Source organism: Neolamprologus brichardi, chromosome 5 (genome assembly GCF_056152115.1).
Source record: "Neolamprologus brichardi isolate AB-2024 chromosome 5, ASM5615211v1, whole genome shotgun sequence".
In the NCBI taxonomy this organism is placed as follows: Eukaryota; Metazoa; Chordata; class Actinopteri; order Cichliformes; family Cichlidae; genus Neolamprologus; species Neolamprologus brichardi.
This window is the reverse complement of record NC_142108.1, coordinates 14,795,347-14,808,910: the sequence shown is the minus strand read 5'-3', so window position 1 is coordinate 14,808,910 and position 13,564 is coordinate 14,795,347. Positions and strand designations below refer to the sequence as shown.

General features: G+C 41.8%; 1 protein-coding gene across 1 annotated transcript; it reads left to right on the top strand.

The window, feature by feature from the left end:
- The first annotated feature begins 4,255 nt into the window (after positions 1-4,255).
- ip6k2b (inositol hexakisphosphate kinase 2b) lies at positions 4,256-9,663 on the top strand. Its single transcript, XM_006806685.2, has 5 exons — positions 4,256-4,844; positions 7,137-7,368; positions 7,482-7,648; positions 7,756-7,931; positions 8,035-9,663. Exons 1-5 carry the CDS (start codon positions 4,631-4,633, stop codon positions 8,626-8,628), a joined length of 1,383 nt encoding a protein of 460 aa, XP_006806748.1. The 5' UTR covers positions 4,256-4,630; the 3' UTR covers positions 8,629-9,663.
- The last annotated feature ends 3,901 nt before the right edge of the window (positions 9,664-13,564 follow it).

The following is a 13,564-nucleotide window of genomic DNA, read 5'->3' as shown; positions in this document are numbered from 1 at the left end:
ACGTTAAGATTTTAAACTGTCACTCATACGCACGCACCTTCAGCACTCAGAAGCACAATGATTTGTGGCCTCCGCCTTCTAAAACTGAATGTCCATGTTGCTCATTAACATCATCAGTGAGGAGGACATCAGCAACATGAACTTTTATGGGGATAAACTATGCAGACCGCCTCTCCCCTTTTGTCATCCCACTGTAGGACGTGACTGCGCTTTGGTCTAATGGGCTCCATGTAGCTCCGGGAATGTACTTGAGGAATGTGTTAGTGTATTTGAAGATAATGCTGTTAAATCCGTCGGGTTGCTTAGGTGCTCGCTACAGTTTGAGCAACCACATGTCATTTCCACACAAGGCCATTGCCAGCTCAGATTTTGTATTACTTGGGATTTTGTATCATTGGCATTTTGATTCAGTGTAGTCTCATTTTTGTTGTTCTTGTGACAATTTCTGATGATTAAAATGAACTTACCCCTGAGAACCACTGGTAGAAGATACTATTTACATAAGCCTTTTTCCACCCCCAGTACTATCAGTCTGTGTAAAGCCTAACTTTTTTTTGTCCACATATTACTTTCTGTCCTTATTTAAGCACCATGCCAAAGATTGTTTTTCTTAAATACTTAGGAGAGTTTATTGCATTTCCTTATCTTTTACTTTTAAAAAGGAAATACACACCAACAGCAGAGAAACTCTTATCATTCCAATGAATTAGTGACTGAATATTGCCTTGTGTCACGCGTTATGATTTTATTTACTCTTAACCAGAAATCACCATCCAGGAACTTGTGCATTTGTATATATATTATTTGTGCTGTTAATTATATTGACAGATCCACACAAGCTGACAAAGAGGTGCTTTGATTTTATTTTTAGTGCCTTTTTTCCATTCTAGACAAAGGGAATGACTGAAGGAGTTATATGAGGATTGTGGGTGGCAGTGGGGAGTGCAGGAATAAACAAGCTTGTCCTTGACTTTGCATTACCTGTCAGAGTTCCAACAGGATTCATCACTATCAGCACACAGGGCAGAGCTGGTAAGCTCCCCTACACACCCATGTGTCACTTCCTCACGAGAGCAGGAATGATTAAAAAGGCTTACAGACTGACTGGAAAATACCAAGTCAAATTAGGAGCATAATACTGTTGTGATGTCCCCAAGAAATTCATTTGAAGGCATAGCTTCATGGCACTCATTTTTATCCACAGTGTAGGCTGTAGTGTGGCATACTGATTTTGTTTAAGCTTTTACTTCCTTAAGTTAAATTACTTTAACTATGGCTCATTTGCATTATTAAGCTGTAGCTGTCCAGTGACCAATCAGTGCCATTTAAAGAAATGACTGGCATCAGTTTGAGTAAGAATACAAAAGAATGGTATATTAAACAAACTGGGTTTATTGTAGACAATTGTAGACAGATAGTGTTTCCTAAGCTTGCTATGGAAAAACAAGATAGGTCACATTTTCTAGATGTAGCTACTTTCAGCTGTACGTGTATTCTCTGTTATAAGTTGAGCTGATTATGGTTTGATTATGACCTGATTATGACCCTCTGAAAGTTGCATTGCTCTGAACAAATCCACTATTTCTATTGATATAGGCTCGATCCACCCACACACCCACCCACCCATCCATCCATATTCATCCATTAACCCATTTTCTTTGATTTTCACAGGTGTGCTGGGCCCAATCTCAGCTGTCATAGGCTGAGAGACAGTAGGCACCCCAGACACATCACCAATCTGTTGCAGAGCTAACACAGACAGAGAAGCAGACAACCACTGACTTTTACATCAACACCTATGGCGAACTGAGAACCACCAGTTAACCTAACCCCATGCATTGGAGTGTGGGAGGAAGCAAGAGTACATGAGAGAACCCATGCAGTTTCAGGGAGGACATGCAAAATCCAAACAGCAAGAATCCAGGAATTTCTTGCAGTGTTAACCACTAATTTGTTTGACTGCTTATATGTAAACAAGTATTACCATGGCACTAAAAACCTGCCACTAATATCAGACTGATCCATTTATAAGTAGTACTGAATTTAAAAGTTGTTGCATTAAAACAGACCATTTTTGTTTTTCATTGGTTAAGATACTTATGCCTTTGTTCAGTGAGTTTTCTGCTGCATCTATGGTGGACAGAGTTTGCAGTGATTCCTGGGTTTTGAGCATTATGTGGTGTGCATATATGAAGAGAGGTTCAAGGAAATTGAATCACTGCTCTGATTCACAGCTAGATTGCGGGTCCTGTGGCACAACCAAGCATTTTTTTTCCAGAGACATGGATCCATGCTAAGCTGACATAACACCGATCCATCATTTGTGGCTAAGGAGACTACGTTGGAAAGCTGACAGCTCATTTTGTTTAAATACCCACACGATTTGTTGTATCCTCAGACTTTATCTGCTGTAATATCACAACTGTTACGTAGATTTGTGAACTCAAAAATTGTGTACATTTAATGTTAGTAGCACTGTATTTTTTCTAAGGTGATTTCACTGTGACTTAGAAATGTAAGCCATTTTTGCACCCTGCCTCTTTTGGAGCTATCTGGTGATAACAAGCCAGGTGGTCTCTTCCTCTTTCATAAATAATGCTTTCAAGAATTTCAAGCTTTTAAGTACAAGTGGATGCCTTCTCTGTGTGCTGACCATTAAAATCCTTCCCTGTATGGCTCTGGGATATTTACCTCTTGTGTGTAATCCCAGGACAGAACTGGAACATAAGAGATTAGTGCATGCACCTTGATGTGGCCTGGTACACTAGTCAAACTTATTAGGCTAACTGACACTCAAAAAGAAGTTTTGGGGCTTTTCAATGACCTCTTTGATATTGAAGGGGATTTTTGGGTTATATTAGCTAGCTTGACTAGAAGATTATTTCAGAGGTCTTTCATTCTTCTTTCTTGTATCTGGAGTCTGTTTGGACAAATGTTCAATTCATAAAGGAATAATGGAAATTATTAATGGAATGTGCATTTTATTGAAAAGGATGTTGTTCTTTAAGATACAGACGGGACACTGTCAAGATAGTGAAAACTGTATCAACAGTAACATGACTTGTTTGTATTCAGTGTAAATAAATGGCTCTGATGCTGTTAAAGTACTTTTAAAAAAAAAGTTGTACCTCCTCAGTTATTCACTTGAGTTTACTGCTTGGAGACAGCTTGGGTGCCACACAAAACCCAGGTGTTGAGCTCATGAGAGCTGTTTTCATGTGTGTATTATTATCTCTGTAAAATCAACAGATGGGGTCGCGGAAGGAAATGGTTTTGCAAGAGAGCTGGCAAAAGGCTTTTTGGCACGTGATTTGGATAAACAACGTTCCCTGAAATTGCACTGGGGAGATGCAGAGTGACAGATAAATGTGCAATGCAAACTGGGCTTCCTGGATTGTGTGCCATTTTGTTATTGGTACCCGATGAAACATGGTCATCCCTGATGACACTGTGTGTGTCTTTCTTTCGGTTGCCAGCCCAGTGTTCATCTAAGTATAAACTTAAAGACTGTACTTCTGAGGTAATTTACAAGAACTTATGTTGTTTTGGCAACACACATTTCAGCCCTCACACGACCCAATGGATGGTATGTGCAGTTGAAAGTTGTAAACAAGGAAGTGATCTGTATGATCTGTTCCATATGAGGCAGTAGTTATTAACTTCTTGAGCTCCTGCTTTAAGGCAAACACTCTCATTCTCATCTAAAAAAGATAAGAGCTTTTTTTATGTGAAGCCACCTGAGCCACCTTCCCTTATGACATTAACACAAGCAACATCTAGATTTCATACCCATCTCATTTGTTGTGTATTCCACTCATACACCTTTCACACCGTTGCCCTGATCAATGGGATGTGAAAAAGTCCCCCCAAAAAGAAAAAATAATCAAAGAGGTATAGTGTAAGAACAATTTGGATTTCCTGCTTGGTTTGGTGTTAAATTCACTGCTTATGTTTGGTGCAAATTAAAATAACAGTACTTGAAAACTGTAGCCGATCTCTAAAGCAAAAACATCGATGAAACCTTCAAGTACAGCAAACTTAAAAAAAATCTCCAGTGTTTTGTTTTGTATGAAGCATTTTTCATGTTCTACCCTCCCCCATGTTTTCTCTCCTTCCTCTTTGTTTGCTTGTTCCTCTCCTAGGTATCTCGTCTCCTCCCAGCGACAGCTGCGTGTTTCTGATTGGGTGATTCTGGAAGAGGGGTGGGGCTTACTCACTGCTTTGCTGTTTTCTAGCAGGCGGATCAGCCCAGCTGTCAGTTTCGGTAACAGGAGGCGACGAGTGTGGTCGCTGCTTACGCTGCTTGAATTTCTTCAGGCAGCTTGTAGGAGCTTTATAATCATTTTTTTACTAAACGTACAAGCACAACGAACATACCGCTTAGTCGGCGAGCCTTATAATTTGCTCTCCGGAAAAGGAAACTAATCGGAATACGGGATTTCGTCGCTAGCGCCGTCCTTCCTGTTCAGCCCTTTGTTTTGTACTGCTTCGGTCAAGTGGGAGAGCAGCAGCGCCCCCCTGTGAGCGAACAGGAAACAGCCTGAGGATAGGGAGCCAAACGAGCGGCCGAGCCTCTTGCCTCCCGTACGACGTGGGCCCCCCCAGCTCAGCTGTCCGATGCGGGGTGAGGATGAGTCCCGCTCTGGAAGCCCTCATGCAGGCGGAAGGGACTCCTTATCCCGGAAAAGGGGTGATGCTTGAGCCGTTCGTGCACCAGGTGGGGGGCCACTCTTGTGTGCTACGGTTTGGGGAACAGACAATTTGCAAACCCCTCATCCCCCGAGAACACCAGTTCTATAAGAGTCTCCCACCAGAGATGAGGAAGTTCACCCCTCAATATAAAGGTGAGTCTGTGCATCCCAAATATGAACTATTGAGCTGCCCGTTAGAGCAGCATGCATCTTTTCATTTTCTCACCTCTGTGCATGCGTTATATAAGAGTCTCATGGGTGCTTTTAATAGTGCATTGCAAAAAACAAAACCTCTATTACATGCAATTTTGCGCTTATTTGCCGTTGCAGTACCTTAAAGTGCATTGTGTACACAACAACACTACAGAATGTATGTTGAATATTTGTAAGCTGAATGCATTGGCTTCAAAATGACTCACGTTACATTGTCAGTCACGTTGGAGCCTTTGGCAGACACAGCTATCCGTTTTCTGGCATATCCCTCATGTGCAAGGCAGGGTTTCAAGTAGCGTCAAACCTAATGGCTTGACTTCCTGCCAAGAGAATGAGTAGCCAGAGTATCCAGAGGTCTTGACTGTGTGACGCTTTTAAGGCAGCTATAGTTTCAAGATGCGTATTAGAGGGCCACGGCAAATCTAAAATAACTGCGGCAGATCACCAGAGTAATAATTTACAAGTCATTTGAGGAGATTTCCAGGTCTGGTTTCAGGGAACGCACGCATAAAGACTCACACACACAGAGACCTGAAGCAGGAATGCTATGTTCCCTGGTTGCATTCAGGTCCACAGTCTCTCACAGTTTCCCCTACAGACAATTACACCTAGTACATGCTGATACGGAGATCTTCGGGCAGAGATCTTTTGACGTGATGTCTGGTAACTGAATCCACGGTCATGCAGCATGGGGCTATAAAAAGGTCCTGGATATGGAATGGGATGTGAGGAGCTGATAGTATAGTAGACGTCTGGGGCCTTCAAATGCTCAACCCCACTAGCATTTTCCAGTCTTACATTTCACATTATGATGAGAGACGGGGAAAGAGCTGTGTTCTTCTAAAGGAATGTAAGGTTCCTTATCCGCGATTGTTGTAGATAAATGTGTCTCAGCAGTATCTGATGATTTAGGGACATCTTACAGTGGAATACTGTATTAGAAACATTAAGACTTTTGAGCAGATGTAGATTAAATTTATAAATTAGGGATAACTTATGTTGTGTAGAGGATACTATATTGCAATTTAATGTCACGGCAGTGACCTGAAAAAAGATTGGACAGGAACGTTTGTACCTAATAAAATGATATTGATAGCGATAATAATGTCTAAGTCAGTTTAGCCCTACTCCTGTACTACAGTCGATTTGCGCAACTGGGATGCAATAATCGCGCACTTGATATACGTTTATCACAAATTTATGAGCCCTTTTATTGAAAGAAACTCGGAGTGACTCATAAGTTCCTTTGCTGGCTGCAGTGGTGTAATGACAGTGCAGTGCTGAGGCACACATTCCTTCAGAGGCGGGGCTTCCTGCAGACTGATGATGTCAGTGCGCATAAGTCTTGACATAAGTCAAGCCTCCGCCTGCGTAGAAGGATGGTACCCATGATCCCGGGGCCTGCCATTTGACATCCAAATCCAGTGCCATGTTATTTGCATGGCTGTTTTTTGTTGTTGTTGTTGTTGTTGTTGTTTGTTTGTTTGTTTTTTGGTCATTGTAATAAACTGTCATTTAATTTTCTAATTCAGTGGCTGATTTGTAATGACTCCTACTGCTGCTTGGTTTTGGTATCATGTTTTGTGTCATGTAACTTGGATGTTACATTCAGATCTAAAACAGTTCCTCTTGAACTGTTTCAACCACATCCCCTCCCTCCTTCCTGTCTGTGGTTGATCTGTTTCGGCCTTTGCAGCTGTGATGTTTATTCTCAGTGCAACACCTCCCCCACCCTGCCTGCAATACGCAGGTCCTTGTAGGGAGTTTTATTTTGGGGGGGTGACCCCGGTGGCTTTTTGCGGGTCATGTCAGAAATTAGCATTGGCGTCAAAGTACACTGGGTTTCTTTTTTTCCCACTGAAGGCCTTCCAGAAACATCCATTAGTCCATGGGTTTATCAAATTGTGTTAATTATTACTAACTGAAGCCCACAGAGCATAATGTGGTAGTGCATTTGAAATATGAACTATGTAGATATACTTGCTGCTTAATATCAGTATCTATATTCTTATCTGTGTGTCTGATTCATTATGATTTGACACTTTAAAACTCTATCATGGAGGACTGCTTTAACTACTACAGTGTTACATTTTCTATCTCTTTTACTCATTGTGGATCATATAGTTTTCTTTGTGCAATTGCTTTTTCAAATTGTGAGAATTTGTAAATGTAACAAACATGAAGATAAAACCTCTCCTTCTATTTCTCTCTCACACACACTCACTCTCTCAGGTGTAGTTTCAGTCAGTTTTGAAGAGGATGAGGAAGGGAATTTGTGCCTCATCGCCTACCCCCTCCACAGCGAATCAGGGGACCTGGAAAACAAAGACCCCTCAACAGACTGTGAGCCCAAGAGCAAGATGGTGAAGTGGAGCAACAAAAAGCAATCCCCTTTGGGCCCTGAGAATGACAACTATAGCAAAGACAGAGGTAGACACAGTCGTAAAGAAGACAAGATTATGAGGTAAGAGAGCACCTTTATTGTTTCACGGAAATAAGAGTCATGTTGAAGACGTGTATTGTTATGAAGCTCTGTAGCACTGAAGCTGATGTCTTTCTTCGTTCTCTCCTCTGCAGTTATAATCGTGATGAGATGCAACAGCAACAGCAGGCAGAGGTACTTTACTTTAGCCTGGAAAAAGGCAATGTGGTGTCACAGATCAAACACAACCCCTGGAGTCTCAAATGTCACCAGCAGCACTTACAGAGGATGAAGGAGAATGCAAAGCACCGTAACCAATACAGTATCCTTTTACCACATGCTTGAAGATATGAGAATTCTCAGTGTCTGCTGAAGTGGCTGAAGTGTTCCCCCTTTTTTGCCATGTGATCCTTGACTCTCCCTTTACAGAATTTATCCTTTTAGAAAACCTTACATGGCGCTATAGAGTACCGTGTGTCTTAGACTTGAAGATGGGAACTCGTCAGCATGGAGATGATGCATCAGAGGAAAAGAAAGCCAATCAGATTCGAAAGTGTCAACAGAGCACATCTGCATCTATTGGGGTGCGACTTTGTGGCATGCAGGTAAAGTATATTTGTAAATGAAACCATATATGCATGTGTGTTCTTTTGTATTTACTTGTTTATGTGTCGCTCTAGTGCTTATGTTGCTGTGTGACCTTTGCAGGTGTACCAGTCAGAGCCAGGCCAGCTGATGTTCATGAATAAATACCATGGGCGAAAGCTGACTCTCGCAGGCTTCAAGGAGGCTCTCTACCAGTTTTTCCACAATGGGCATCGCTTGCGTCATGAGCTGCTGTCTCCAGTGTTGCGGAGACTTCGCGAAATGCAAGCTGCCCTCGAGGCCTGCGAGTCGTACCGCTTCTATTCTAGCTCCCTGCTCATCATCTATGACGGCGACCCTCCCAGGGCTCCCACTAGACCTAGACATAGAGGTGGGGAGGAAGGTGATGAGGATGAGCCATCTGATGAGGAGGAGGAGGAAGAAGGAGCCTTTGGTTTCCCTCGCTCCTCCTCTGCGGGTGTCGGCGCAGGTGTGTCCGGAGGGAGCAGCAACAGTGGCGGTAGTCGCTCATCCCACAGCGCAGGAGAGGCTAGTAGCCCGGTGGTGGATGTACGCATGATTGACTTTGCTCACACGACCTGTCGCCACTATGGAGAAGACAGCGTAGTGCACGAAGGCCAGGACAGTGGGTTCATCTTCGGCCTCCAGAACCTGATCACAATCATCTCTGAGCTCGAGGATCACAGTGCAGACTGAGGCTGGACTTTAGTCAGCATGGTCTAAATTTTAAGCGTGGGATGAGCTCACTGAGCTGAAACCCTGCTACCCCAAGATGCATTATCCCTATGTCTATGTAGGGGTCTGCTTGGTGGGAACGTTGGACGCCTCTGTGTGAGGGGATAGTTTCAATGGTGATACCTGTGGTCTCACTCACCTGCCAGAGGATTGGGCTGCCTGTGCCCTTTTTGCACTTTTCAGAGACTGCTCCTTTTTTTTTTTTTTTTTTTTTTTGTAACACATGATAGGAGAAGTGTAGTATGAGAGAGGTCCTTCAACAGAGACTCCTGTAGCATCCTAGGGCTCTCTTCCCTCCTCTCGCCCCCTGGTACAGATACAGTTCTTTATTATTAAGTTCTCTCTGAGAGAGAAAGCCTGAGGCAGAGAACATTGAAGCTGTAGGTAACTAGAAACCTGTCGTGGTGCTTTACCTGTGATACTTTTTTTTCCCTTGGGATGTCGCTTTGACTGCTGGTCCCCAACAGCACAACACAATCATGGGGAAGCTGATTGAACAAGCTGACCTTGGCTGGCTGGGTCAGCAGCCTTGTAGCAAATGAGAAGCTTGCATCAAATAAGGACATTTTGTGTCTATTAAGACCCTTATATGGTTTGTGTGTTCAAGTAAGCACTTGGATTTACACTTTTTGGTTGAAGAATATTATTTAGTTCAATAAGAAGGGATCTGCCTTTTTCAACAGTTGTTCCCCTGTACTTATTGCCTATAAACAAAAGACTTTTTGTAAAGGGAATATTATCCTTTTTTTCTGGTCATTATCTTTTTCCTCTTTTTCATTCCTGAAAATTTGACTTGACGAAGAGAAACACTAAAAAGACTATAGACTATTTATTTCAACGGATTGTTAAAAATGTAAACAAGTACATTCCATATTACCACTTTAAATGTTACGTCCTTCTTATACAGACTTGGATTTCTTTTGTTATTGGAAGAGCTCTCTTGTATAACTGTGTGTTAACAGTATCTTGAAAATAAAGGCATTCATTGAGATAAAATTCATTGTTTGTGGTTTGTGTTTATAGTATGTTTGGGGTTTGAATTTCAGAAACAAGTATGGGTTATGAAATAGATCGTGAGGATCCTAATGAGTACCAAAAACTGTGTACTTTTGACTAATAGTAGTACTTCCAGTTTCCAGTTTTGATTTGGGAACACAGACACCCTCTGCCAATGTCAAGATTAAATCTTTCCTTTTCGATAAAGGATGTGGTTAGAGCTGGATCAGGTGACCCTGAACGATGCCTTAGTTACGCTGCAATAGGCTGCTGGTGACTGCTGGTGACTTCCCAGGACACAACAAGGTTTTCTTCAGTCACCTCCTTTTACTCCATGTGTTTATACACAGCTGTGAATTTCATCACTAGTTATTCTTAAACTCTGGCTCTCTCTCCTGAAGTCTGTCTTATGTTCTGTGTCCCTCCCCTGATCAGCAGATGGCTGCCTCTCCATGAGTCTGGTTCTGCTTGAGGTTTCTTCCTGTTAAAAGGGACTTTTTCCTTCTCACTGTTGCCAAGGCCTTTCTCATGGGGTGGTAGGGGTTATCTGATTGCTGGGTTTTCTGTGTATTACTCCACGGTGTTTACTGTACAGTTTTAATCACCTTGAAGTGACTATTGTGATTTGGCGCTATATTAAAAAAAACAACAACAACCAAAAAAACCAAAAACCTGAAATGAAATTGTTTGTGTTGACTATCATCTGCATTTGAACTGGAGACATCATATTTAGATCACAAGTGAGGTCATCTGTGAGGTATTGGATGTTTTCATAGTGCACTTAATGTTCCAGTGTGAATGAATCAAACTTGAAGCTGCACTTCAATTCACCTAAGGCTGATGGCTGTCGAAGATTGAGGAAGAGGTGACTCATAATTATCAGTAAGAGTCATTTCCTGATCTGGAACTGCTAGAATGGGGAAAAGATCAAATATCACAATGCTGAAACTAGAGCTGCTGTAAAACTGTAAAATAAGGAATGCGTCTTTCTGTTTTTTTGCACCTGATACTATGGGTTTTTCCATCCATTATCCATTGTTCATATTAGGCAGGTACAAACAATGCTTTCTTTTATGAAAGTAACATCTCTCCTTAATGCTGTATAGTACAAAAAGAAAGGAGTCATTGTTTCAAAGAAAAAACATGTTTTCATACTTGAAAGTGTAAGCGTAACTAAATAAAGGGCAGTGTTAATGTAGCATAAAAACATTAACCTTCACAAAGCAAACAGTTATTTTGAGTTGAGACCATGTTGACAAATGACAAACAGTTTTTGTGCGCAAGTTAAACTTCAAAGGATCATTTTTCCTAAGAGAGTTCACTAGAGGTGTGAAATTGTGAACATAGGATTGCTTTTTGACCACACAGAGACAAATGTTTATCTCTGAAGAAGTCTGGGATTTTATCAAAGCTCAATTTAGTTGTTAAGCTCGAATATAGGGAAAGATTAAACCACTCCTGCCTTAATCGTGATGTGATGAACCTCATTCTGATAAAGGTTTCAGCATAAAAAACATTACTATAGTACAAGTATGAAAATATCAGACACCCTTTCACTCTGTTTAGACAGAATTAATCTGTGGGGGTGGGCAATGATTTTTTCCAAGTGGCAATAAATAAAGCAAAATTGAGTTCAGCTTATTGGTGCAGCCCTCAACAACAAAGCTAAATTCTCATCTAGCTTCTTGGGGAAATTAATTGGCCACCCTGACACAGAAAGCTTCCCAGAGAACTGGCTTTGGGTTTTTCCTTTCCTTTCGCAAGTTTGCTTGGTACGGCATAAACACAAAGATTGCTTACGCTGCATGCGTCACTGTCGTTACAGAGTTCATTATTAAGCAGTTTAGTTGAGGTTTTTGGCACAGTTGCTCTTTGGCGGTGACATTGGTGACTGATCTGCACAAAGCTCAGATTACAAACTTCTATTCAATAACAGTTCCATAGTGATAAGCAGGAAGAATGAGAAGGTGTTAGGCAGCAGCTCAGATTAGTATTTTCTAACATACTGTATGTACCCTAAACTCCACAGTGAAATGTGTTGCCTGTTAAAGCTGGCAGCTTTGTAGTCTGCCTAATCAGCTTTCTTGTGCTGGAAAAGAGTGTGGAAAGCATGCCTAGAATTTTGACACACCTGCTGGAAGGGTGGAATGAAATGTGACAGAACAATAACTTTGTATAGACGTATAGCAGGTACTGGTTTTAACCTTGCAACAACCTGATGTGAAATGGGTGGAGAAAGTTAACACGAAGAGATGGTTTAATCTATTAGGATTTCTTATTTATCTTTCCATGTTGGAAAAGTAAATATGGTGAACAGGTTCTTCCATACTCGCGTTTGTGTGTGTGAAATAAGATGTGACTTTAAATTAGAATTAAGGTTGGAGAAGCCTGTGACCACAAATGAGGAACAGAAATACCTGCTGAAAGGAAGCAGTTCAAATTACAAGAGAAATGAAACAGAAAGTCAGTCATGCAAATCATCTGATGCCACGACCACTCAGCAAGCTTAGCTTCATTTACAACTGGTTGGACTCAAAGCCTCCAATTGACCCACATTATCCTACTTTGTGTACAAAATTCCTCTCCCTTCTTTAGTTGTAGTTAAAATTCTGTTTATGGACAGAAATTCTAGGTGCAACCAAGGGGTGTGACAGTGTCTGGCCTTGGAGGCCTCAGGATCACCTCTCTGCTTTTTGCAGAAGATGTGGTTCTTTAGGCTTCATCAAGCAGTGGCCTCCAACTTGCAGTTTTTAGCTGAGTTTGAAGTTGTTACCACTAAACCGCAGTCCATAATGAATTTAAGTTGAGCTAATGATGTAGCATCCACGAGCAGCTATCCGTGCATGTATCTTTGTGCATGGTGCAACTGCAGTGCTCTGCAATTTCATGGCCAAAGCACTAGTTAGCAGTGAAGTTTCTCTCTTAGAAATGATCTGTTCACTAGAAAAATGGCAGCAGTGGAAGAAATAGCCAGAAATGGCTAGGAATGATTGAGGGTTGCATTGAGGGTGCATGTCAGGTTTTGGCATTAGTTGTGGTTTTGAGAAAGGTTTAACATAATGTATTAATCCCATATCAGCTGGAAAATGGTGGAGTGCCCACTCCAAATTAGAGAGGAATTTCTGTCCCAAGTGGAGAAGCTTCATTATTTGGGGTCTTGTTCAAGAGTGGGGGGAGAGTAGAGAAAGAGACTGATAAACGAATTGGTGTGGTGTCAACGGAAGCTGCCTGTTGTGGTAAAGAGAGAGTCAAGCATAAAAGCTCTCAGTTTACCACAGGCTTTACGTAATGACTGAATGAATGAGATCATAAATGCCAGCAGCAGAATTGGCCTTCCTCAGTAGGATGTTTGGGCTGAGTCTTAGAAGTTAAGCAAGGAGTATGGTCGTGAGGGGCTCATACTGCTCCATATCGAAAGAAACCAGTTGAGGTAGTTTTGGCATCTGACAGTGGCCCTTTTTGGGTTTCTTTAAGGTAAGGGGATTTGGCATATCCTACCTGGAGGAGATCTCAGGAAAGATCTAGGACACACTGGGAAGAGTCTGTCATTCGGCTGGCTTGGCAACAGTTTAGTGTCCCACTAGAAAGGTTCGACAAGCAGCAGAAGATGGATGGATGGATGGATGGATGGATGGATGGATGGATGGATGGATGGAAGGATGGATGGATGGATGGATGGATTTCTTATCAACAATATATTGTTTTGACATTTGTTTTATCAGTTGACTTCTAATCTTTTGGCCCTGCCCACTATATTAGGGGATTCGGTTCAGTGAACATCAACTCAGGAAGGTAAACAGAGATGCAGTCAGTTCAGGGGCGATGATAGTAGGAGGCATGAGAGGAAAGAGATTATAATTTCCTCGTTTCAGATCTAAAAATAACTTCACATCCGCTGCTC